Raw genomic sequence first — 27,980 nt, forward strand, 5'->3', positions numbered from 1 at the left:
TCACGGACTTTGCTCGGTGAGCCGAAAATATTCCGAGCGCCAAAATAATGGATGCACTACCTATTGTATTTATAGAGCTCACGAAAAATTAATTTGATGAACAAGGCCCCAAATGAATTTGAGAATAGTAACCACATCACTACTATGTTCTGTACTACACATCAGACGGAAATTTTATCGATAATCGTTATCTTCACTTTTCTCGAAGTTTCGGCTTTCTGAAGGATTCCTTTCATGGGGATACTATCCTACCATGTGATAAATAAAATACATACACATAAATGTCTCGTATATATTAAAAATTAAACATAAATATTTTTGACATTTGTTTTAATGACGTGTCCATGTAAAAGCATTGAACTATTTGAGCACACAACATAAGAGCACCCTGTCATTACAATTTGTATTAAAACTATAAAAATGGCTTATTTTACACAACGACCGACTATTGAAAGCATTCATTTTTAGCCTAAAGAATCGTCTATTAATTTCAGTTATTCTAAGTTCGTACAAAAAGATATAAAAACCATAGCACAGAAAATTGAATTGTTTATACAAATTATTATATAATAATAAATGTTGACGGAATACACGACATTTAAATGCATGCAATATTAAATAAATTGAGATTATCTGTGAAATAAGTGACTACTTATTATCTATAGAATATCTTAGTTTAACTTAAATATAGCACAAATTCAGTTCGGCAGTTAATACTTATGAAGATCATTCTAGTACAATCAATAGAGGATTCTTTAGTGTTGTACAAACTTTGTCCATCTATAGCATGCAAGCTCACCCAGCACTGGGCACCGTGCCCACGGTCCAAGCTTAGTTCACTAAAACAATAATCTCCTAACATTATTTATATTTAATTCATTCTAAACAATCCGGCAGTTCGCACCTCAGAAATTATCGAAAATAATAGAATTGAAATGGAAGAATTTTAATTAATTGATTTATAGTTTAGTTCATTGAATTGTCAACATAATTGCATAGGATTTGATACTTGTAGTAGTTTATTGCAATTAAAATAACTATAAGTCATTTTAAATTTATTTCGTCATTTTGTTGTCGTAACGTCAAATTAATCTCGTCACATGTAATGCTTACCTGTACTTATTCTAATTGCAGTTTATTGATTGAAGTAATACATAGATTTCATTAAGGGAGAAGAGGTAAAACTGAGGTACCCAACAACATTTCCACGTAGGAAAAATTAGCTATCTAGAATTTATTCATTTGGACTTGTATGGTATTTAAAACGATGTAACATCGTCGACAATTTGTCTAAAACCTATAAAAATATTTGCTAAAATTAGATTTTCGATCAAAACTGGCTATTATTAAAATTCTGTATTATTATTATTTCCTATTAAAATAATCTGCATTATAAAACAACAGTTACGTTTGAGTGTATTACGTTCGCGAAGCCTGCACTTGTAAACTTCAAGCAAAACTCTTTTGTTTATAAATATTTTATTTTCAATGCGTACTGTTCGGTATCAAGTCGAAGTACAATTTATATCGACTTTCATTTCTTAAATAAAACACTACACAAAGAGCTCAAAACATAAGCCGCGAATTAATTAGCTCTTGTCATTATTGCCTACACATAATTATTTGCTTTATAGTTCCATCAAAGAATACAATTTCATTAAATCTTTAACGCAGCACAACTACGAATCAGTACACATTGAAACGTATTTCTTTCAACTTGAAGTGTAGAACAATCTAGAATGATCTAGAACGGTCTATAACTCGAGGGGTACTTGGTCGGTAACGATAGTTGCGAGTACTTAGCGAAAAAGTTCCAGCCTAGTTGTCCATACGCCTCTATGAGTCGTTCTTCTACCTCCTTGGAAGGTCTTTCTTCTTGTATCTTCTGCAGTAACTTGATGGCGCGGCCCCATTGCTTGAAGGTGAAGCAATGCCAGACACCGTAGTGTAAAGCCTGCAGAAAAAATATTATGTAAAAGCTTTATTTAAGTATTTTTTTGGTAAAGACATTTTTCCAAAGTATTGGTTAATCTAAAATATGGTATCTCACTCTGGCATTGGCCCGGAAGAAAAACTAAACACCATGTTAAATATGAATTTAAGAATGAAATATTTGAAAACGAAAATAATAAAAATAATGGTATCTGATCTACCGATATCTGTCGTCTCGTTGTCGTGATAGACGCGCAGAGTGCACACTATACTCAATGGCCAGTTGGCGGGAAACCGTGAGTGTGTGGCACGGGAGTAAGACGTTATGTGGGCAAGCGAGCCGATATCCTAATCATCGGATGATAATTACAGAGACACAGGTAGGGCGAACACTATACATTGGTTATTCAGAGTGGAGTAGGGTTGGTAGTCTTCAGAGGGTGGGTGTTTGTAGTAATCGGCGAGGAGATCTGAGTTTTGAGTCTAGTGAGGGGATTTTTACTCATTACTATAGTATATATGTACATTGGTAATGTTTCGTACCTTGGAGTCGGTGAGGTCGGTGAACTTGAGCAGGTCGGTGAGGTTGCTGTGCAGCGCGTCGCTGAGCTTGTCCCGCGCGGCCCCCGCATGCGCCAGCGCCCGCAGGCGGCACAGCGCCGCGCCGCGCCGGCACAGCGCCTCCACCGCCCAGCCGCGCTGCTTCTCCTGCTCCCTGGGGGCAAGGCAATGTAGCTCAACACTTCACATTTGAGTGATCGAAGTTACTTATAGTTATCGACACGAATCTTGAGCTCTGACCTTCACCTGCGCAGAAGTAATTTACTATGGGTCTCTTTTGTGGTATGAAATGAGGCGCGGGGGCGGGCTAAAGCGGTGATTGGCCCGCAGCGCATCGCGTCATAGCCGTCACTCGGGATTGGTTCTTTGCTGATAATCACTTCTGCTCAGATGTAGGTCAGAGCTCAAGATTCGTGCCGATAACTATACGTGCCAAGTGAATAACACCGCTAACTCGAAATAGCGCGGCGTGCGGTAGAGCGTGTGAGAGAAAACTGCATTGCCCGTCGAGTACAACGTGGACGCTACTCGTTATCGCTGCAGCAAGCGAGCGAGAGAGGAACTACCTACTACGATAACCAATCAAATGCCTACATTCAAAGACATATTACGAACTAAAAGAATGAACATTCAGACTGAAATAAATTCAAACAACTTTATGTTCCTAATTCAATGTTTTACAATCATAATAAGCTAATAATGACTTACTGTTTAATCTTAGTAGCGTCAGTTCTCGTATCATTTTTCATTCCTAAGTACGCGAGCAACTTGTCTTGATCTATAGCCTTGATGACCTGCAGAATAACAAAATATTGATAAACATTCAAAAAACTTAGGTTCCCAGATTTGTATGAGAACTAAATTATTTTAATTATTTTTAATATAAGTTTTACCTTTTCAGATATAGTAATAAGTTGTTCACACCACGCCGTCGTCACGTCGGGGTCTTCGTTTGCATGAGGTAGTCTGAAAAACAAAACGAAACATATTAATTCAATTACCCTCAAGTACCACGCAACTATTTATTTTGTAAATGGAGTTCCATTTACTAGTTACTCAATACAAAGGAAGATAAACTATTTTAGTTTTATGCATATTGATCTTTTTCTTAAAGTGAGTAGATACTGAACAAGGTAAACAATTTTGATAGGATTTCTTACACAAGTACACATTAAACATACAAATTATTGCTTCAAATAATGATTCAATCGATTAAGTTAGTGTATTTACTTTGATTTTTAGCCATATTTTGTTTTTAAACTGAGTTTTTACACAATAAGTCCGATGAAGATTGTTTATCTCCAGTTCAGTGCCTACTCAAGTCATCCTCTCCCGAGCCTTTTTCCATCTATGTTAGGGTCGGCTTTCCGTCTAGTCGGATGCGACTGAGTACCAGTGTCTACTGAAATGAGTCTGTATGGCATGCAGTATGGTAAGATATAAACTAACTTCTTGGCATCAGTGGGCGAGTCGAGCGCGTGCAGGTAGGCGACGTGGGCGCCGAGGTAGCCGGGGAACTTCTCCACCAGCTCCTCGTACACCTGCTCCAGCTTGTCGCCCTCTGCAACAATAAATAAATGCTTATATTGAGATCCTGATGACACAAACACACTGACGAGAAACATCCATCATCCTCCGAGCCTTTTTCCCAAACTATGTTGGGGTCGGCGTCCAGTCTAACCGGATTCAGCTGAGTACCAGTGCTTTACAAGAAGCGACTGCCTATCTGACCTCCTCAACCCAGTTACCCGGGCAACTCGGTACCCCCTGGTTAGACTGGTGTCAGACTTACTGGCGTCTGACTACCCGTAACGACTGCCAAGGATGTTCAATGACGAGAAACATCCAATTTGAGCTTATAATCTAAACCAATGTAATAAAGAGGAAATATTTTTTTGCTTATGCTTATTGTTTAGATTCAGATTAACGAAATCAAATAAATCGTTTTTAGGGAATTGTGTCCGTTTTTACAACAAGCTGCCTAAGTGTGTAACCGATCTCACGGATATAAAATTTAAGAACACTTTAAAATCCACCCTAATTAAAAAAGCTTATTATAAAATTCAGGACTTTGTTGACGACAAAGATATTATATGGCGATAACTCATCTCTCCATGTGTGGCTTCCCTGGCAATTAAACGACTTTTTCTTCTCCCTTTGCATTGTATAGATTTACAGTTTAACCTTCTTGCATTGTATAATTCTGTGAGCTTACTATTGTTATGTAATAGACTGTTTGTACTGTACTGTGACTATATTACTTTTTAAAAAGAGTGTCTATGGAGTTTCTTGCCGGCTCTTCTCCATGAGACCAACTTTTTGGAACCGTGCAAACGTCATAATACATACCTAACTTAGCTAGCCAGTTAGTAGTGAAGTCCTTGACGGCGTCCATGTAGTCGTCATGCGGCTTGGCCTTGTCCTTGTCCCTGGGCGGCTGGCTGCGCTTGGCGGGCTCGCACGGCACGTAGCTGACGCCGTACGTGTCCACCTTGCGGCCCAGCTCGTCCTTCGCGAACGTTACTGAACCGGACAGTGTCTGCCCTATGCTCAGGTTGGAGCGACTGATCCTGGGAAAGAGGGATATAGCTGAACATTACGAACATTTACATTAACAATCAATTATTTAAACTTGGCTGCTTTTTAAAAGTCAAATTCAAAACAGACTCAAAAAACCTCTAATACGACCACCACTTCCTGCGTTTTTGCTAAGAAGATGAAATATATGTCGGAGACTGTCATTAGTACGGACACTAATCGTCACGCAAGCGCGCCCTCTGGTGGCGTTTCCGGTGAAACAACATTTTGGCGCGCTTGGCAGAGTCGTGGTGGTCGGCGTGGCGTCCGCGGAGCTCAGTCTTCGTCGAGTCTTCGTGGAGTTGTCGCGTCTGCCTTTCGTTACGTGTAGTGTACCTAGTGTTATTGCCTAGCGTTGTAGTACCTAAACTAATTGTTGTGTCTTGTGATTTTTGTATTGTAATGGTTCTTCTAACCTAACAGACAGACATGTGTTGCTGGGGAGTTTGTTCCGCCACTTCTTCTCCCCAGCCAAAACACATAGGAAGTGGCGACGGGCGGGCGTTTTGGGGGCTGTCTTTTGTTCTGACTAATTTGAATAAACGTTTGAGTTTTTAGTTTGTTTGAGTTTTGAGTTTCTTTGAGTTATCTCTTTGCTTGATTACCCTAACTGATGTCGGACGATAGTGCCATCCTGATGACCCCTCCGACATATATATTATTTATCTTGAGTTCTAATGTGCCACATAGAACTACTGCCGACTGACCTTCTCTACCTGGTTTCCCAGCAACCCAATATTCCTTTTTTTTGGTTTCTGTCTACTCGTAACTACCACTAAGAACATTCAAATGACAGCCAAGACTTATTATCGTGCCTTCCGAAACAGAAGAATCCGTCATTACAAGATGGTTGCTTATCCACGAACTAAGCGTGCCAAGCTTTACTTCAACCTATGATCGATCGATACGCACTTTTCATGATGAGTCAATTATAATAAATAAAATATTTACTCACTTATCTGCAGGCACTGGTGTAAAGTAAACTGGTAATATGTGCCCACTTGGCAGAGGGCCTGATGTGAACTTCTTTCCGCCTGTGATCGCCTGAAAGAATAATAAAATACAACAATTACAATTAACATCCACATTGGTGGTGGGCTCGTAGGCTAATGAACTAGCGACAGTCCCTGGCGCTGCGTCATGCGGCTCGTGCAGCGGCGCTATCAGAGGTTTCCAACGAACAAAAGTCATTCATAACAGCCCCGAGTTTCCAAAACAGTAGAAGGGTTTTATGACACGAGTGAAACAGCTAGTATCATAATGTAAATATAGTGATATAACTGACCAGTGAGGGTGAACAGTAGACGTCCAGCGTGATGGGTTGCTGCAGCCGCTGCTGTATGATGGCGGGCAAGTCCTGCAGCTTCTCCAGCAGAGACTTGTTCTCGTGACGAATGTTCAGTCTCAGGGTGTAGTCGCCTTTCTCTAGTTTTATTGTGTACTGGAAATTGAGGATAGACATGTTAATATTTTTTTTATATTACATATAATATGTAATTAGATATTTAGAAAATTATTATAATTAGATATTTAGAAAGGTAACAGCCAAGTTAAATTCACTTTTACGAACAGTGATTAAAAATAAGTCAAACAAACCCAATTATTTCTATACAAAGTGGGATAATAGATTATCATATTATTGATATGATGACTGTTTCGCAAAAGGCATAAAGTGAAATACGAAGAAAAGATGATACATATTTTCACTTACTTTCTTTACAACATTTTCCTAGCATTATTCTGTCAAAATCATTATGTAATGAAAGAGTTCTTACTTTGCTAGGGTAAGCATCTCCGGTCATCATGAGCTGCTTGTTGCTGTTGTACAGCATCCACATCTGCGACTCGAACTCCGACTCGTACAGCATGTCGCTTAGCAACGAGATTATTGGCGATACCTGACAAAAGTATTTATCATCTTAAATCCAAGTAGCTATATGAAGTTTACATAGGGTATAGAAGTTTCTAAATCATCATCATCAGTTTATTTCTGAACATGTCAGTGTGTTGATGAAAATGCTTTGTAAATGAAAATTTCAAAATATAAATAACTAGCCGTTTTCCCGCGGTTTCACCCGCGTCCCGTGGGAGCTACTGCCCGCACCGGAATAAAATATAGCCTATGTTCCTCGCAGATAATATAGCTTTCTAATGGTGAAAGAAAATTTAAAATCGGTCCAGTATTTTTTGAGTTTATCCATTACAACCAAACAAACAAACAAAGTTTTCCTCTTTATAATATTAGTATAGATCTGGGAAATATATCAATTTGTAAATCTTTTCTTTCGGCTTCTTTTTCAGTTAAAAGTTTGAACAGACATAACCAGATTATTATTTTTTAAGTGGAAGATTATGGTAGGAACTATATTTTTAAGTTTGTTACCTCTGTAGCCTTAGCGATATGGAAGTTGTATGTGTTTATTAGTTGGTAGATCTGTCGACTGGGCGGGATGACGTCACGCGCCGTTAGTGGCGTCAGTTTCGATTCTGTGGGCCTGGAAAATGCAAATTTTTCATTGAATACATTATATATATTTCGGAGACGGTCAATAATAGTACGGACACTAAACGAGACGCAAGCGCGCCATCTGGTGGCGCTTTTAGTGAAACAACATTTTGGCGCGCTTGGCAGAGTCGTGGTGGTCAGCGTGGCGTCGACGGAGCTCAGTGTTCGTTGAGTCGTCGTGTTGCACACATCTCGAAACTGCCCTACGTCACGTCTAGTGTACCAAGTGTTATTGCCTAGTGTTGTAGTACCGTTGTAGATCCATATTGTAAAGTGTGTAAAGTGTCTTTTGAAATTAAAGTGTAAAGGTTCTTCTAACCTAACAGACAGACATGTGTTGCTGGGGAGTTTGTTCCGCCACTTCTTCTCCCCAGCCAAAACACATAGGAAGTGGCGAAGGGCGGGCGTTTTGGGGGCTGTCTTTTGTTCTGACTAATTTGAATAAACGTTTTTGAGTTTTGAGTTCTTTTTGAGTTATCTCTTTGTGCGATTACCCTAGCTGATGTCAGACAATAGTGCCATCCTGATGTTTCGCCCCTATCCGACATATAATACAACCCCCCTGTGTCCTCGATTTGAAAATTCTTTCAGAATTAGATAGTGTATGTATTAAGGAAGGCCTATTTATGAGGATGTGTGGAGTAGTAAAGTTGCCATGGTAACAGCCAATTTCTTCATCAAAAGTAAAAGCCAAAAAGGTTAAATTCATTTTTTCTATTAGTTTTGCTGTTACTTTACCCTTGAAAAAACGAATTTGACCGTTACTTTTACTTTTGACATTACTTTGGCTTTTACTTTTGATGAAAGAACTGGCCGTAAGTGGGTGAAATCGAGTTTTTACCTAATTACTTAAATATGGGGATAATAGTATATAGTATACACTTAAACCGTAGTTTTATGTTCGGGGCATAGGAATACTTCAGACATATCTTACTAAAATGCATACTATAATTGTAAATGGGAATTAAGACCTGACAACCTCTTTTTTATTTAGAAATGCTCAACTAGTCCTATTCTTCACGTTATAATCAGATCACACAGCTAATATGGTACCATACCTGAGCACAGGCTCCTGGTACTTGAGCGTAGCGGTGGGCAGCACGTCCTGCTGGCGCAGCGCCCGCAGCCGCACCGCCCGCACGCCGTCCGCGGCGCCCATCGCCAGCCGCGACCCGAAGTCCGGCTTGAGCCCGTGGAACTCTACGGAGTAGTCCACTACCACGTCGCCTATGTTCGCCCAGTACTTTGCGATCACTACTTCTAGTGTTACACCGCCCTGGAAGCAGAAAACGTCTTTCATTAATACAGAGGTAGTAAATTAATTTTTACTTTAATTGATTTGCTTCTACAAGATACTCAAATACCACACTGACGGTTCGCAGAACATCATTTCAACATAGAGAAGCTATAGATACGTCCGTAATAACATTGTCGAACTAATCATATTAATTTATAGTGGCAACCTGCCTACAAGAGCTTATCAAAACAAATTGTATTTTTTTACATATATCCAAATTAGCAGACAAGTAGAATATCTGAATAAACAGTATCCAACTCACCACAATCTGGAAGGGTAATATCGTAGGAGTTTCAGCCGTGACATTGATCATCTTCTGCATCTCGTGGCACCTGCAACTCCTCTTGGGCAACAACTGCATGGTGTGAATGAGGAACCGGCCTGTCTTCTCCTTGCTCTCTGTTGAGATCTTCAGCACTGCCCATGTAGCTTCCTGAGGTGCTGTGGAAAATAAAGGTAACGTAAATTAGCGAGGCTGTCAGCGAGATTATATGCATACTACCATTTTGCCAATGTAAAGTATATCTAAAGAGCAATAATTATAACCCATATTGGACCGACCAACCCCAAATAAAATTGGGATAAGGACAGGAGGATGATGATGATTGGAATAATATTATTTTTGTCGTATTTGTTGCGGTTCTACCAGGTAACTAGGTTGAGGAAGTCAGATAGGCAGTCGCTTCTTGTAAAACATTGGAATTCAACTGCATCTGGTTAGACTGGAAGCCAACTCCAATATAGTTGGGAAAAAGAGTCGGAAGATGATGTTGCGGTTTTACCAACATCCCAGGCTTTCTTATAGTCTAGCGTTTTTGTGTACGAAACTTCATTAAAGTCAGTTTAGTGAAAGCCATACACACAGATAGAATTACTTTGGCAATTAAATAGGGGTAAGGATAACGGATAATACTTACGTATAACAAAATGCCTGACGATAGTAGCGGGCCTGAAGAGCACGTTCTTCTCGTGTAAGCATGGTGGAGCTGGTGCCTGTACCCGCAGCGGCTGCGGCTGCAGCACCGTCACCGGCACACGGAACACAGGGCCCTTCTCGATGCACGACACGTCGTACGCTTTTATACTAACGATTATATAAAACATTTACTCAAAATAAACACTTCTGAATATTGTCAAAATTTAATCGAAAGTCATGTGAAACAGGGTACAAAATATGTTATATTGGTAGGATTGTGGATTTCGAAAATGAAATGTTACAGCTATAATTATGGTTTCAATAAGTATTCTATCGTGTACAGTGGCGGTACTACCATCATCCTCCGAGCCTTTTCCCAAACTATGTTGGAGTCGGCTTCCAGTCTAACCGGATTCAGCTGAGTACCAGTGCTTTACAAGAAGCGACTGCCTATCTGACCTCCTCAACCCAGTTACCCGGGCAACCCGATACCCCTTGGTTAGACTGGTGTCAGACTTACTGGCTTCTGACTACCCGTAACGACTGCCAAGGATGTTCAATGACAGCCGGGACCTACAGTTTAACGTGCCATCCGAAACACAGTCATTGGTGTCTAAGATATACTTAGAAAGTACATACAAACTTAGAAAAGTTGCATTGGTACTTGCCTGACCTGGAATCGAACCCGCGCCCTCATACTCGAGAGGTTGGTTCTTTGCCCACTAGGCCACCACGACTTTACAGTGGCGGTACTACCATACAAGCCCAAAAGCCCGGCATGCCTTGCTAAAATGCTCAGTAGACTCAATAAAGAATCAATATCAAACGCGAACAATTTAAAAGTTCGCGCGCTTAATTCTCATCAAAACAACACAAAGTATCTAGACACACGGCAGTGTGTCCGCCAAGTTCGAGCAAAAAAGCGACACACCGGCCGTGGGTTATATTACACGAACCATTTCGGGCCAAATTCGACCCCCCTATAACTCAAAATCTATTTTATTTACACATATCAAATTTCTAGTATCTGTTGAGACCCCCTCACTTATCTAAAATACAAAATTTCATTAATATACCTATTGTAGGTCTTGAGATATTGACGTCAGAAAATCGCTATTTTTACTATACACTCACTGACTGACTCACTCACTCATCAAAAACCTAGACCACTTCCAATGGTCGTATTGACTTGAAATTTGGCATGGAGGTAGGTCTTTATGTCAAGGTAAAGGAAAAAATCTGGAAATGGCCAAGTGTGAGTCGGTTTCAAAATAATGAAGGTGTATACCCCTAAGGAACTAAAACGAACTAAAGGACAATGCTCATGAAGTATGAGAAAAAAACCCAGGCCCGGCGCAAAAGAAAAGTAACTCAAAATATAGGTATAAATAAGTAATTAAATATTACATGGGGGGCATCATCGAAATCAGTGGCTATATGTGTGAAATTGCCATTCGAATTTTAACATTTGCGCCACATTGCTACTCGAGATTTTAGAGGTAACATAATGTATTAGTAAAAGGAACACCAAACAGATGCAGTTGTGGTTTAAGAGTGTACATAATGACATGTTTATGGCAATTTCTCCACTATTCTACATACTTTTACAAGATAATAGGATGATAGAACTAAAACACGATATGAATGTATGTACTTTTCATTTTAATAACTACGCTTAAAAGTCACTGATACTCTATTTCTAACACGACATGATCCAAAAATGTTGCGAGATGTGCGAACTGTTCCTCATGTCTAGCTCACCCTAAGTAATATAAAACGCTCATGACGTGGGCGCAACAGCCCAATGTTCTCCTCCCATGAATACAGGAGCATTAATATCCTGATATGCCATTTTCCTTTGTATCTGTTTACTGTTCCTTTTACTAATACGTTATGTTACCTTTAAAATCTCAAGTAGCAATGTGGCGCAGATGCTAAAATTCGAAGAGCAATTTCACACATATAGCCACTGATTTCGATGATGCCTCCTATGCAGTATTTCATTACTTATTATTACCTATAATTTGAGTTACTTTTATTTTGCGCCGGGCTTGGGTTTTTTTTGAGCATTGTCCTTTATCTATATAATATATCTTCGAATGGTCGTACCGATCTGAAATTCGTTACAAAGGTTTGTATTTAGTCAAAATAAAGTAAAAATCTGAAAACGGCCAAGTGTGAGTCACTTTCGAAAATAACGAATGTGTAACTTTGATCCACGAACATAATATATGATAACATGTCATGTCAGTCAGTTGGTAAATCTAGTCCATTTAGTTATTCTAGTTCATTTCTTTGTAAGAAGCATAGTCCATATTCAAAAATCTGAAAGATAGTATAAATGAGACATTCCTTAACTAACTTAATCATAAGAAAAAAATAAAATAAACAACCTTACAAAAATAAATGAAATCCCACCCAAAACAAAAATGTGAAAGACTGCCAAGTTCGATAATATGGAAATGCTTCGCCTATAAAAGTGAGATCTGAATAAGTACCAAGTTCCATACACATACCTCAGTTAAAAATAGTTACTTTTTAATGATGTTACTTGGCAATCCTATTTTTGGCTATCCTATGTCCTTCTCCTGGCTCTAAACTACCTCCCTGGCAGTTTTCAGCTAAATCGGTTCAGCCGTTCTTGAGTTATAAGTGGTGTAACTAACACGACTTTCTTTTATATATATGTATAGACTAGCGACCCTCCCCAGCTTCGCATGGGATTGCCAGTATTTCCCCACTATTTAATGGATGTTATTATACATATAAACCTTCCTCTTTAAACACTCGTATCTGATAAAAAAACCGCATGAAAATCGGTTGCGTAGTTTTAAAGATTTAAGCGTACAACGTACGTTGAAACCCTAGGCACGCCACTGATCGTGTATATGACCAATACAACCTAAACATAGCACTCAACAAGGTCATTCAAGTTTCCATAATAAATTATTTCAATATTTTCCGCAATACTTTTTTTACCAACATAATTTTTTACAGACACATCAACATCCAAAACCATCTTAACAAATTAACAATATTATACCAAACTACGTACCTAGTAAAATGCGGTCCCGGCGGTAAGCCAGTGGTATCAACTCTCACAGTGATAGGCCTGGAGGCGTTCATCATGTCGAGATGCTTGGCGGCCGACAGCCACGCGTCGTCACACGACAGCGCCAGTCGGACACCGAATGCGATCTGCTTCGGGATCAGGGTCTTGTCTGAAATGTTTTAACAGGAGTTAAAAAAGCTACTTATTGAACTGTTGAATCTGTGACCTCTGAAGACGAGCTTGGTATGCATGACTCATTTCCAAAAAAATACCCCGAATATGTGCGGAATGTGGTAAGAGTATAACCAAATGCGCTAATCAGAAACCGCTCTTACCCTACCCCTATTCTACTTATGTATTCTTTAAATTCGCATAATGCCAAAAACTGCGCTACTCGGTCGTTGTTTCAGCGGAAAGACGTACACTGGACAAAGGCCTCACCCAAAAAATGCTACTGTAAAAATCAAAATATTGTCTACATAAAATAATTCTTAGACATACCAGCACATAAACATCCATTTACTATATCCTTGAGCAAAGGTACTTTCGTCCCTACGAATTGAAAATACGTGTCACTTGGCTTTATAAATTAGCAACTAATATTATATGAATACAGAACGCGAAAATATACGTCAAACTAATTTGAAATATACACATCGAAAAGTGGACTTTATCGACATAACACCAAGGTACATAAAACACTGAATTAAAAATGAAATAGCTTGAACTACCGCTACACCCCTTTGCTACAAATTAACACTCATAAACATTAACATAAGACACAAATTTCAACCAAATCAAAGCTAGCATAAGACTCAAAATTCAATGGCATGAGGTTCGCAATTCAACCTGCTAAACATTAACATAAGCCTCAAATTCCAACCTTATTAGCACAGCAATAAGACTCACTCTCCATATCGTGATGGTCGTGCAGGAACTGCGGCTCCACAGTGACGCCGATGTCTTTGGGAGCGTCGTCGTGCTGCGGCCGCAGCAGGATGCCTTTAGCATTGGAGGCTCCGCACTGGATGGAGAATGTCACGTCACGTTCGGGCTGGTCGTGGTACTTGCAGAGGATGTCGAAGGCCTGGGGGAGATGGTATTGGCAATTTAGAAAGTGAATCCTTGAATGCGAAAAAATGCGACTTTTGCGACTTGATTATGTTTTGTAACATCAGCAATTGTAAATCCTCTCTAACCTATAAAATAAGTGTGTTAAAGCTTCCCAAACCAGGATGGAGTTATATTTACCTTCTCAACATTGAGTAATCCACACCCCTGTGCCCAAGGTTCCACATGAGATAGATATGTAGCAGAGTTTTCTAACGCTCGCTTGATGGAGTACGGTGAGTATGGTATGTCTTGCGCCTTCAGACCCGACATTAACATTGCTGAGGGGAAATAATAATTTGTGTAAGTATTAGAAAAAAATGAACCTTCATTTTGACCCAAGTACGCCGACAACATAACCCGTCAGTTTTCTTATTCTTAAATAATAAATCCACTAAACAGTTGTTTTAAGAAAAAAATATGTTTATGTTGCCTATGGATTGGGTCTTAGAAATTTTTGGGAGTTTTATCAGTTGTCTGGGTGTTTGTTTTGAATATAGATAAGGTAAAGAAAGTATATATATCAAACTAAATTAAATTACTGTGTGTCAAGGAATAAAAAAATAACGAACCTACTGCTCCGGCGACGTGTGGAGCAGCCATTGAAGTACCGTTCATAAGTTGTGATTGTCTTAGTGTAAATCTGGAAGAAAACAAAGCAATTTGATTAGGTGTGTCACACGATTTTCTCATTTCTTTGCCATAAGGCGCAAATTTAGGGTCCATAGGATTTCAACTCGCACAAATTCGATATCATCAAAGACACTCATTTTATTTCAAATAGGCCTTTGCAGGCTCCTATAAACTGTCGCACTTGTTGCACGGACGTTTGCACCTATATTCCTAGCATAGCGCATGTGTCCGTACGTGCTAATACAATCAGATTTAGGCCTATAAAACTTATAACAATATTGTTATATCCTATAATATGAGGTAAAAGCAACAGTTACCTAGCGACGGCCGCCACAGCCCCGCCAGGAGCACAGACCGACAGGCCGGCGGCGCCGTCGGCGGCGGGCCCGCGCGAGCTCCAGCTGAAGGCGCCGCCGCACAGCCGCGCGCGCATGGAGTACGCCGCCGACATCATCTCCGGGGACACGTACGCGCCCACGCCTGGAACAAATACTTACATGTTAGATATACTCCACACGACTACGAAACATTATGCCGACTGTGACAGCGCAAAATAGTAAAACTTACCAAAAAAACTAATACATATTTGAAATAAAAAATGGCTTATGTTTAACTGATCACCAGATATAGTAACAAATACCAGACAAAAATAGTAAATGATCACCAAAATGAAACTCGCATTTTAATGTAAAACTATGGGAACTATATTTTTTGTCACCAAAATTTATATTTGTCATCAAGTTGTATCACCTAATAAATAGATCTATCGCCACGAAATATTTTCGTTCTCAGATAAACAAAGAGTGTTCCCAGGTATGAATTAGCAAATTATTGTTAATATAATGTGTAAAATATGAGATGGATTACCAATAAAATTGTAGTGCATTACATGAATATAAACTTCGTTCTTATAATAATAGTTTTATTACTTAAATAATAGCTTGGTGCTCAAAATGGTAGATCTGTCACCAAATAAATCGATTAATTGATCCCTGACTGCGACTCCTTTTTATTTGTTATTTTGTCACCAATACAGTAGTTACATTTTATTTCGTTCAGTTATTAAAATAATGTATTCGTTACCAATTTAATACATCAGTTTATAATTTTAATAAAAATATGTTCAAAGGGAAGAGGAAGGGAAGGGAGACAAATTGGCGCGCTTTCGGGCCTCAACGAATGGGTTGTAGGTTGGTTGTAGGTACGATCATACGATGCGGGGCGCGGGCAGTGAGATTTTTAACAATAAATATTGATTATTTTGACTTTGATTAATTGTTTTATTTACTATTCAGCTAGAAATTTAATTTAAATATATTTATACTACCTGTGGAAACTAAAGCCCTTGGGGGGAGGCACATGGCCAGTTAAGTAGTAGACTCTTTTGGTTGAAATGATGATGACGACCACCCTACATTTTTAGACCTTCATGAAATTTTCTAGTGATATAATATATGATTTATTGGTGATCTCTTTAAATTAGTTTGCTTAAATACTATTAGGACAAACCTATTATAATACATACAAAATCATTTATTTGGTACTTGACCCCATATCTCCATGATTTTCGGTAATTTATTGTGGAAATGATTTTATATTGTTTGGTGACTACATTTGGTGACAAATCTACTATTTTGAGGGCAAACCCTATTATTTAAGAAACACAAAATGAATTAAATTGGTGACAGCTTAAATCATACCCTAAAACTATAACCAAAGTTTTAACACTTTGCTATCCTATTTAAGTAAAATTACTCCAAAATAAATCATGCGTAAGCCAAAAATAGTAAATGATCACCAAAATTAAACCACCATTTTAAAGTAAGATTATAACCAAAGTTTTTAAATTCTGCTATCCTATTTAAGCAAAATGAGTCCAAATAAATCATTGTTATCCCAAAAGTAGTAAATGATCACCAAAAGTAGTAAATGAACATCAAAATTGCACCAGCGTTTTAATATAAAATGATAATCAAAGTTTTTACATCTTGCTATCCTGTTTAAGTAAACTGACTCCAAAAAAATAAGTTCGGCCTGATACAATAAATGTAATAACATTATGGGGACCCTTTTCCTGCACTAGGGTGGAAAATTGTCTATTGCATGCCTCTAAACAGTGCGATAAGAGTGTGTTTTCGAGGGAGTGTATTGAGAAACACATTCTTCTTCTTCTTTCTCCTGCCCTGTTCCCAATTTTACTTGGGGTCGGCGCAATATGTCATTTTCTTCCATTTCCCCCTGTCACTCGTCATACTGACACTCACGCATGCATTGCAAGCCGGACACATAACTTAATATGGCATCATAATACTTTATTTGGTAATAAGCCTACATTTTATGGCAATCACAGTGACTTATTTAGGCAAAAATAATACATTAATTTGGTCGTCAAAAGTTGGTGATCATTTACTAAATTTGGTGGTCGAATACAATTTAAAGTGAAGTCGTGACTAAAATAGCTGGTACTATTACATTATTAGACTTTATTTTTCTGGTGTTCAGTAGATATTTCTGGTTACAAAACTAAGGGTATCAAAGCATTTTATGGTGGTCATTATATTTGTTCCCATAAAAAATAAACATATGTACATAGTATTTACTGTGTACATAAATGGTTAAATAAATAAATATGTAACAAAAAGGGCCATTTGTGATATTTCATTATAAAAACGATAAAATATTAAATGAGCTATATGATGTGAAGTTTTATGCATAGTCAAAATATTGCATATCTTTGAAACGAACCCTTATTACGAAAAACAAAAATGCAGTTATTATTTCTTCTTCACAGCGTCTACCAACGGAATGGGCTATAGAACATTGAAAGAATTTTCTAAATCGGACCCTGAGATTAGCGCGTTCAAACAAATAAACTCTTCAGTTTTATAATTTACGCCAAACCTCTTCTGAAATTTCCAAAAACAGTTCTTTTACACTTTATACTGGGTGTCCCATAAGTCCTTTGAAATCTAAATTTCGAATAAAATTGCGCGGCGTAAATTTAGAGAGTATCGCAATTTGCGCTCGTTTAATGACTGTCCCAGTGTTCAAACGGTTAAAAATTGGGTTCAACAGTTCGAGGTGACTGGATCTACAATTTTATTTTGTTGAATAAACAACGATCGGGCCGCCCAAGGACATCACGGACGGAAGACAACATCGACGTAGTGCAAGAGTCAGTTAGTGAAAATCCTACTCAATCCATTCGCAAGCGTTCCAATGCATTAAATACACCCAGATCAACGTTACAGCGCATTTTAAAGAAAGATAAATTACCATCCATAAAAAAATCAGTTAATACAGGAACAAAAAGATACGCCGTGCAATGGTGGCCGAATCATTGTTGTGATAAAACTCACGCACACAAAAACCACGGTCCGCTCCGGTAAAACTTTCAATGGCGAATGAATTCCCAAAGACCGTTGATGCTATCCCCGCACCCCACATGCCATTCCCGCGTGCCATTTAAATTTTATTCGAAATTTAAATGGCGAAAATAGGACTTATGGGACACCCAGTATAATGATATAACGTACCTATAAGTATGGGCTGCACGATGTCGGGCGGCGCGCCGACGGTGCAGAGCGCGGGCCCGTGGTTGCCGCCCGACACCACCCACGACACCTTGTAGCGGTTCACTACTTCGCATATTATCTCGCCCACTCGTCTGGGAACAATGTACACTTGATTAATAGCTGTTCCCAATATTATATCTATCAATTGTTTTGCTTAGTAGAGATAGGAATGCGTTATTTATAATCTCTAGTTAATAGCAAAACTGTGGAAACTGCCGTAAGGGGCAATACTGAAATATAATATGTCTGAGGTTAGCAGAAGGCGAAGTAGGCGTGGTTAGCGGAAAATATTGAAGTAACACTTTCAAAAAAAATATCATAATTAAATACAATCTAACCTCTATATAACGACAATGAAGGGACTGTGCATTTTATAGCTTTATAAAGAGCTGGCGTTAAATGTAGAGAGTGTATCAGTGAATGGAAAATAAGCTAAACCCACTAAAGCCAATTGATTTCGACGCTTTAGGGAGTCTGTCGTTAAATCGAGGGATGTTACATGGAGTTTACACTATAAATATTTTCACTATTAGCTGAAAAACATTAGGAAACTTACCCAGCATTAGACCAATGCGCGTGTTCACCGTAGCTCATATTGATGGCATCGATCTTCATAGTTTTACTGAGCTCCATGATCTTGATGCAAGCCCTCACGAGGGCTGTGCCAGTCTCCATGGACCCTAGGCGACTGTCCCCAATGGTTAAGGACACTATTTTAGCTCCGGGAGCCACTCCGTTTAATTCGGGAGCCTCAGGGTAGTAACCAGCTGCGATTGCCGCTACGTGTGTACCGTGAGTTGCTAGAAGGTAAGGAATGTAGTTGAAAAAATGTGAATTTTAACTGTTGATATGGAACTAAATAGTTTTCTTCACTCATTAGCTTTTATAAAACATAAATGGGAGAAAAAACACGCTTGTCCACCCTGCTGGGCTTGCGCACTTTACTAAACCCTCTACAAAAACGATTTAAAAATCTATAGCTCTACTAAGTTATCAGGAAGTTTGTACAGAATCTACACAATAGTTTCACATTCAATGAATAAACTACACGATTACAAGGGTACCAGTACCTACTCCTGCAATATCAGCAAATTGAATGAACAGTGTATGAACTCACAGCACATGCCAACAACCTCCAGGGTGTTGCCATCATCGTGCACGTTGATGCTGACAGTCATCTCGTCGAAGGGCGTGAGGTGCGTGTGCTCGTGCGTGCGGCTGTACTCGCCCAGCACCACGCCGCTCGACAGCTCGCCTGACTCTGTCGTGTCGATGCATGCTCTGGGGGCAATTATGTTACTTTTATTATTTATTTCTGAATTTTTCATATCTTTATATATAGTGCCAGAAAGAAAATAATTGCAGTTTTATAAATTGATTTGTTTGAAATTCAGTCAGATATTGATTGTTATTTCCACAAGACAATATATTGAGGCTTGGACTCTCATGCATATGCACATGCAGCAAAGGCAACCTCACAATGTAAATGGACAGTAACTGAATGTACTGAATATAATACTTTTATAGATTTTCTTCAACAGCTAGTTGAACCTACATAAGAGATAAAAGAGTTACTGCCTTTACATAACTGTTTTCCTAATAAAATGATGTTCTTAATTCTTCAGTCAAGGACTTTGTTACGAATATGGAGCCAAATTAAATTAGTTGAATCCTATTTTTGCATTGTTTAATTAGTGTTCTTAGGTAGACAAAAATATTCAAAAATAACATAATTAAATATGGTATCTGTTATATGATTCTAATCTACCAGTGTAAAGGTATTGCAGGCTAGTATTGTTACATACCTCCACACAGTTCCATCATGGAAGAGCACACAGTCATAAGTAGGGCCAACATCATTGTACTTCTTCTCAGCTGTTTGCAATACTTCTACCCTGGCTTCCAGTTCCTCTTTCAGTATTTTATCCTCAGGGCTCAACACCGGGTTCTTTGCCACTAAAAATAATACATAATTTTATTATATATTAAAATATTTTTGGTTTAAATAATGGTATTAAAGTTATTTGTAATTTAATTTCATATTTACCTTCCTCATTGAAAATGTATTTGGTAAAAAAAGATATTTCATAACAAATACCTTATCAACTAGTATGAACAAGTCAAAAGTACAAGACAAAAGAATTTAATAGTCATCATCCCAGAACGATTGGGAAAAGATCCAAAAAGCTTAGCTCACTTGAAAAAAGACAACATTCTTTGTGTGAGAATTATATCTCTCATGACTCAGATGAGTTCTTTTGGATTTTCCTCATAATATTACCCACATTTCAAAGGAAATACCCAGATCTAAATTGATCTACGAGTCTCCTGGACCAAACTATCCATATCAAAATTTATAATTATTTAATTCAGCAATTTACTAAGTTAAACAAACTCAACAGACACATAGAAAATAAGTTTGCGGTTTGGTTTTAAACATGATTTGTGCAATGATACTGACCAACATCAGTTTCAAAGTCTTGTAAATTCTTGTTGGCCTCAGCGAAGGCAGGTTTATAGTTGACATCCCAGTCATGTGTCTTGCGGTGCTCTTGCATGCGCTCCTTCAACTTTACAGGATATAAGCTATATGGGTATAAGACACCCACTCTCCATACTCCCGATGGGTTCTTCCAAGAGTCAGGAATCTATGGAAATTAGTTTGACTTTGTATTTTTTGTTTTCTAATATAAGAAGTGTGCAAGATGGTCCAAACACTGAATTGTTTTTATTGAGTAGTAAGCAACACAAAAACTAGATTATTTATATATTTGCTAATCAATATGCTTTAACAACTAATTTCCTAATAAGATAGGACTTAATTTAGTATTATTTTCTGACTGATATGTTAAATATAGAACAAGAAATGCTTTGTTTATTTCAGGAATATAGATTACTCTCACAAACCATTAGTTTTGTTACTATCTGTGAGTGATAACACACATCAACAGAGAACAAAGAGATCTGAAATTCTTATCAGTAAACTTACATGGAATAATTTAATGAGAAAAAGAAAATATATCTTGACAATACAGTAGCATAGTATAGAATAGTTTCACTAAACCAATTTTGGATGGCCATTTATTGAGCTGTATTGGAAATTCTTGCAATTATATGATTAGGTTCAAGTATATGATTTTTGTAATGTACACAATGAAAGTAGAACGAACGTCAACAAACTTATTCACGTAACAAATTACCTTTAGTTTACGGCCCGTGAGGCCGGTAATGCACCCATCGGTGACTTTCTTAATGATAGTGCTGGTGTCCACATCACCGCAGCCACTGCAGTCGTACCTCTCGATAACCTTCTTCTCTCCTGTGCTGGTCACCTGCAACCTCAGCAACACTTATAACATCGGCAAAAATTGCAATAAAAGTGCAACTAAACAAATCGTGACATGACAGTTTTTTACCTCAAGACCAGTCGCTGCTGGGTCGACACCCGAATCCAAAATAGCAATAATGGTGCCCCTTCCATCATATTCTGGATGCTTGTTGATAAATGAGACGACGCCCGTCTCTTTTTTCGGCATTAATCCCCAAACGGGGAAATCACAGTCGATCGGTGCGTCTGCCATTTTTGATGACCCGATAACTAGTGTTGCCAAACCCAAGAAAAAATACCAAAAGCTATAAAACTAGTTAGGTAGTTTTTCTACCAATATTCTATTATTCGGTAATTTATTTTAGTTTAGTTGGGTAGACTTTTAAGATCCGTTTTAAAAGCAAGCTGCTGGTGCTGACGTGCCGCAGCTGCACTACTGGTTTGTATATATTTACAAGCCATACTTTTAGGTGCGCAGCAACGTCGTTCGTTTGACTTTGTTCTGTAATCTTTGTTACTTTATTTTTGAAGTTACTTTCCCGAACAGCTAACATCAATACCTGCAGTCATTTATCCAACAATTTTATTCCTGGACTGGGATTTACACTACGGAAGTGTGATACAACCCGGGAATAATTGCTTGGACAGGCAGGTCGCACGCGCACGTATAATACTTTTAATATTATTATTTTATCACTAGTCTAAATAATTACTAGCCAATTGATTCTAAAAGTACCCAAGCTACAGATGATGGAACTTCTAGCTAGATAGTCATCATGAATTTACAGTAGTAATATGCATGTATTTTTGTATAATATTAAATCTAGATATTTACATGACGTAAAAAAAAAGCCTTATTTATACATATATACAACTAAAAAATGGCATCAAAAAACTCCTCATCGCTGCCCACCGGGAGTGTACCCAAGAGGCTGGCAGCATTGCCACGTTGGATGGCAATGCTTAATTTTTGACCAAAATAAAAACCAGCCTTTGGGTCACTTGAAGTGTCAGCAAGTCGCTTTGCCAGATCTTTAAAAAGCAGATGAGCACTTGGACCCCACGGCCCGAGGGTTTCAACCCCAAACGGCTCAAAGGTATAGTTACCAACCAGGGTGCTATATTTGCGCCGTTTGAGGTTCTCTGCAGCCGCAGCAGCGGAACCAGCACATCGCGCCGAGCTAGGAAGGTGAGATGGTGCAAGAGTATCGACACAAGTCGCGTCCCATACTAAAGACCTACCCATCTTCCACGGGAACAACGACATACCGTCTGGTCTCTTGCCATCGTCGCGTGCCAGACCACTGGGTTCTAATATGGCTGGAACGCCTACGGCAACAAGAGCACGACGGATTATGTCATTGATATTCGCATGCCGTGCAAATCGTCCCGCGCTGCGGCTGCACGACAAGCCGTGGTGTCCAAGGCTGCTGACAGCTTCACCACAGTGGCAGCGGTGAGGAGAGCAGCACGGAGCACCCAAACGCAAGCAAACAGCAAGCCGGAAAGTGGTGTCGTCAAACAATGTGCCTATGTTTGACGACGGAAGTGCCAGAAGCCATAGACCCGACTCCCATTCGCCCACAGCCAGAAGGCGCGCTCGCTCTGCAGAAGAAATTGACGTATTTAGCAGATTATTCCGTATAACTCTGCAGAGCGGCTCATCCCACTGTCTCTGGGAGGACGGGTTGACGGGTGGATCAGTATTCGGGCAGGTGATTTTCCAAGCCTCTACAGCCTCAGTCAGACATGGTACCTCGCAATTGGCCAGTGTGATAGGAAGAATTTTCCTGGTCAATTGCTCAGTACCATGGACGGAGGATATAAAGGCCGGTAGGCTAATACTTGAAATTTTGCGGACGCCAAGCCCTCCCATGCGAACGGGAAGAGTAGCCTGAATCCAGGCTCGGTCGTCCAAGGCCACATTTAAAATTGATGTTAATGTGTGTCTAATAATTTTGTCAAGTTTTTCCAAAAGATTTGTGTGCTTCCATAGACTGGAAGCACGCAAATAGTACGTTAATTTTGGGCCAAAACAACAATATCTAATGATTGTGATAGCTGAGTGCATGTTAATTTGGAGTAGCCTGTCCGAAATATGATTGAAATTTTGTATTTTATCATGAATAAAATTCGAGAATGAATTTTCAAATATTGGGGAACCGAGGAGACAAAGAGAACTCTTGTCAATTAATTTGATATCCGGGGCTATTGCACAAAATTTGGAAAATATGTCTTGTCTGTCTGTATTGTCCGTTACAAAGAGTTCACATTTGGAATAATTTAGATTTAGTCCTATTGCTTGGAATTTATTTTGAAGAAAGGATAGGTCTTTAAGAACAGTATCTACTTTGCCCCCCAAGGTTCCGTCATCAAGGTACCAAACATTGAATTCAGAATTTAGCTGCCGAATTATTGGGTTTATGGCTAAACTGAAAATCACGGGCCCGAGTGGGTCACCCTGCTGACAGCCAACAGAAGATTCTAAAAGGTTGTCCCGATAAAGTAATTTAGATGGGTGCCTGTAGCATTGGTAAAGAAAACTATAAATTTGGGGTAGCTCTTTTTTAGTTTCTGCTAGTAGGGTGTCCCTGTTAACTGAGTTGAATGCATTCTTTATGTCAACCTTCATTATGACCTCTCCTTTGCCACAATTTAAATAGGTCGACAACGCGTGTACAGCAGCCTCGCAGCCCCCTCTTGAGCCGTAACCCAGCTGAAGGGGCTGAAATTTTTCCGAACAACCCTCGTTATAAAATTTACAGCAAATCTTGGCTGCCATACGACGGTAAGTAGTGCCTACGGCGATTGGACGAATGCCGCCGTCCCTCTTGCGTAGAGCGCAGAGGTTTGCTCCATATAAGACGTCGATGACGGCCTCGTCCACCTTGCCGGATAGCATTAGGTTGACCAGGGCTGTAAGCTCCTTCAAGAGTGACTCACCAGCTTCCCCGGCGCTTGGGCAGGTAAGGTCCTTAAGGTGTTGCGGACTCAAGCCGTCGAGGCCGCCTGCGGAACCGCTCCTGAAGGAGCCTATTGCCGTGATCAATTGTCGACCTGTAACGATGAGGGTATGTAAATCCGGATCAGGGGGGTCGGGAAAAGAAAGGTCATCGGATGGGGCAGGGTGTTTGCTCTCCAAAGCGGAAAGTGTTTCTGGAGAACACGGTGCCACCACATCACTGCTGAAGAGGATCCTCGCTGCACCACTTATGTCACCTTCACTTAACTTGGATTCTACCAGGTGGGGGATGCTCCTCGAATAGGTAGATCCTGTTGTCGGTGATTTAGTGTCGAAATCTCTGACCGAAACATTACAATTATCTTTAATTTGGGTCGTTAAGGACTTTTTGGATGCCAAATTTTTTTGAATATGTAAGATTCTATAAGGGAAAGTGAGTAAGTTCTCCCAAGCACGTTGCGAGTTCTCCCGTGCAGCCAGGCGGACACAACCTGCCAAATGTTGAGCTACTAAAGTCCTGGCGCCTCGGGGAACCCGCTTTAGGATTGGAATTGTGTTTTTGAATTTTGAAAGTCTTTTCCAAAACGGTTCCAAAGGTGTGTCGGTATCTGGGTTTGTCGGGGTTAGTGTGGGAGGAACTGCACTTTGGGATTTATGTGTCTTCCCAATGTGCACGTTCAAACCCCGCTTACCTTTAAAAAAACGTGCTAGGGGCACAGCGGACATCTCAGGGCATCCAGAGATGTTGAAGATTGACAAGCACTTACACTCCCATCACCATTACTGTACATCTGGGTGCCTCGCTACTTATTTGTATACACTTATAACTATTGATTTTCCACAAAAGAATATTTACAATAATAAAAGTAACAAATCAAAATAGCACTCAAAAACAGTTACAGTAGTAATTAAGTTTCAATATTTTCTGGAAGTTTACCTCAAACTCTCAGACTACAACCTTATGCACTAGTTTCTCCTTGTTACATTTCTCCTTGCTATATTGACTTGTAGAAAAAGAAAAATAACAAGTGCTTCACTCACTGTCACAATTATTGGAAAGTGAGATTCAGAAACGATAATGTGGTTTAATATTCTTCCTGCTTGGGCCATTGTTGTTACAGGAATCTCAATTCCAGGATTTACGTTGTGGTGGGCTCATTATTTAATTATAGGAAACGTGAGTAAAAATGAGTTACCTTGTATAAAATTAAATAGTCAAACCGAATCATTTCATACCCTGTACTAGTCAACTGGCTTAGACTTTAAATATGAAGCGATTTTGGGCCTCATTGGCTTTCATTCTCATCAGGGGGTCGCTAGAAGGTAATAATATAAAATGGTCAAGTTCCTCTGTATGCGATTGGATAAAACCTAACAAGCTGTCCTCCTATAGTATAGCTGGTCTTGTGGTTTAACGAACGATAACTATTTTGAATTACATAGGGTGGGTGGGAGTATGTTGTACCTCTATGCTTTTTTACTCTTTTTTGCAATAATGACGGAACGGATTTTTATGGGACTTTGAGTAGGGCTGATTTTTATTCGCATTTAGGAAGTGGTTCCTTTGAGTTGCGGGTGAAACCACAGACTGTTAGACCTATAAAACACAAACATGATTTGAAATATATAAAAATGGTTTCAAAAAAAGCTTACCTAATGCTTCTTCATTATTTACAAACTTTTCCTTTACAATATTTTGGTCACATTGTCGTTGCTGGCAGTGGCAACTTTTCGTGTGAAAATCTGGTAACACACAGTTCACTGTCATTCGAATTCCGAACTTGTTACTGTGGAAATTCTGATATTTTGTTAAAATGTGGTACGAAATTCTGCCCAGTTTCTTCATTATTACGGCTGGCATAGGCCTGCCAGGCTGGGGCTTATATCACATTCACAATTTAATACTAGGCAATGTAAGTACACTGAAACTAACATGTTAGATAACAACCAGCACAGTACCCTTTCCATAGATCTACTCAATCATCTCATGTGTATTTTTGGGACACAGATAATATATTGTATCGTAAGACAAATTACTTTGTCAATTTAAATAAACTACAACAACAGGGGCCAATTTACATCTAGATATTGCTTCCAAAGAAACAAAAGCATCAACAATGTACAAATCTGGTGAATAATGTGTAATACTATTCTCCCGAATTTGCCAATTTATTTCTAGTAGTAGCTGTATTCACGACTATAAGATGCTGTTGGTAATGATTGGTGAGCCTCTGCAATTTATACATACTAAAAGCAGTCCGTAACTAGAACCTGCCTGTAAAAAACCTCTGAATTATCTAATTAGATGTAGAAGTTAGTAGACACTGTGTCTAAATCTGCGAACCATTTACCATTCTGTATCTTGTCCATCTAATACTAGCTTTTCCCCTCAGCTTCACAAATATTATGGGGAAGATCCTGTACAGAATTACAGTCAATATCAAATTTCAAGTCAGGATAGTGTAGCTTCCCAACACAGATTTACGATGTGTGTGTCTACAACACAATACTTACCTACGTTATTCTTTCTTTCCCAATTATCTTCAGATGGTAATGATTGTATCAACTATAGTTCGGCCATTCAGAGAATGCGTTCCTGACACGTCGCGATTGAACTGACGACGTAACTACATTCATTGATTATTGATATAATAATGTTGTTTTAATGCTCCTCAATTGTTAAAACGGTAAACAACCAGCAAAAATATTTTTATCGTAACTGCAACGCCATTGCAAAGTTACGTCGTCAGTTCAATCGCGACGTGTCAGGAACGCATTCTCTGAATGGCCGAACTATAATAAAGTATATGTCATAATATTCATATTTGTTTCACAGCACTTCAGACGCAACCTCAATGACAGGTGGGACCGTCAAATGTACCAGCGAGACCTTCGGTTAACTGGCAATCCCTACAAAGTAGCGGTAAGGCTTTATTGTTACTGACTTTATTATTGACTAAGTAAATTAATACAATGTCCTTTATACCCTCTTAGCCTGAATTGAGTCAATAATTAGTAGTAGGCATAATGTAGTGTAATAAAAATATATAATCACATGAGATATAATTTGCCGATATCCTGTCTCTCTGTTGATATTGTTATAATCATCGGCAAGGATATTGAGCCCTGACCTTCACCTGCAGTGTGCAGCAGTGATTTATTGGTTTATTGCCATAAGTGTACAGTGCGCAAAGAGATCCCCACTCTTCCGCCGAGAGCTCATTATCCATGCCGATAACTATACTAGAGATAGAATTTTGACATAAACCCCATTCAAGTAATGTTAAACACCTATCTCTAGTAAGCAAAACAACAGATAGGTAACATACCAGGAACGGCCGTTGTCAATAAGTGTACCTCATTAATGGAGGAAAATACATATTTTTAAATTATTACAGGGTATAACATTAAATATTGTTATTGTTCCAGGGACTTGAATCAATTGATTGAAGAGATGGTGCATTAGAATAGACCTTTATTAAATTATGTGCTAGATTTTGTTGGAATAAACTGGTTATTAATGTATTGTTT

At 39.0% G+C, this 27,980-nt stretch overlaps 2 protein-coding genes across 2 annotated transcripts; one reads left to right on the forward strand and one right to left on the reverse strand.

The window, feature by feature from the left end:
* Positions 1-278: 278 nt before the first annotated feature.
* Positions 279-26,310, reverse strand: LOC124645259 (tripeptidyl-peptidase 2). The gene is made up of 26 exons (XM_047185088.1): positions 26,103-26,310; positions 21,576-21,757; positions 21,360-21,491; positions 20,621-20,807; positions 19,965-20,115; positions 19,277-19,440; positions 18,716-18,959; positions 18,121-18,251; positions 14,902-15,064; positions 14,524-14,594; positions 14,093-14,232; positions 13,751-13,928; positions 12,845-13,010; positions 9,791-9,957; positions 9,136-9,314; positions 8,635-8,852; positions 7,454-7,565; positions 6,846-6,968; positions 6,356-6,511; positions 6,026-6,114; positions 4,843-5,063; positions 3,943-4,054; positions 3,387-3,459; positions 3,202-3,287; positions 2,476-2,647; positions 279-1,954 (listed from the first exon to the last, which is right to left on the reverse strand). The coding sequence occupies exons 1-26, from the start codon at positions 26,308-26,310 to the stop codon at positions 1,745-1,747; spliced, it is 4,035 nt and encodes a 1,344-aa protein (XP_047041044.1). The 3' UTR covers positions 279-1,744.
* LOC124645349 lies at positions 26,221-27,974 on the forward strand. The gene is made up of 3 exons (XM_047185188.1): positions 26,221-26,362; positions 27,286-27,372; positions 27,879-27,974. Exons 1-3 carry the CDS (start codon positions 26,264-26,266, stop codon positions 27,897-27,899), a joined length of 207 nt encoding a protein of 68 aa, XP_047041144.1. The 5' UTR covers positions 26,221-26,263; the 3' UTR covers positions 27,900-27,974.
* The last annotated feature ends 6 nt before the right edge of the window (positions 27,975-27,980 follow it).

This window comes from Helicoverpa zea, chromosome 1 (genome assembly GCF_022581195.2).
Source record: "Helicoverpa zea isolate HzStark_Cry1AcR chromosome 1, ilHelZeax1.1, whole genome shotgun sequence".
Lineage (NCBI taxonomy): Eukaryota > Metazoa > Arthropoda > Insecta > Lepidoptera > Noctuidae > Helicoverpa > Helicoverpa zea.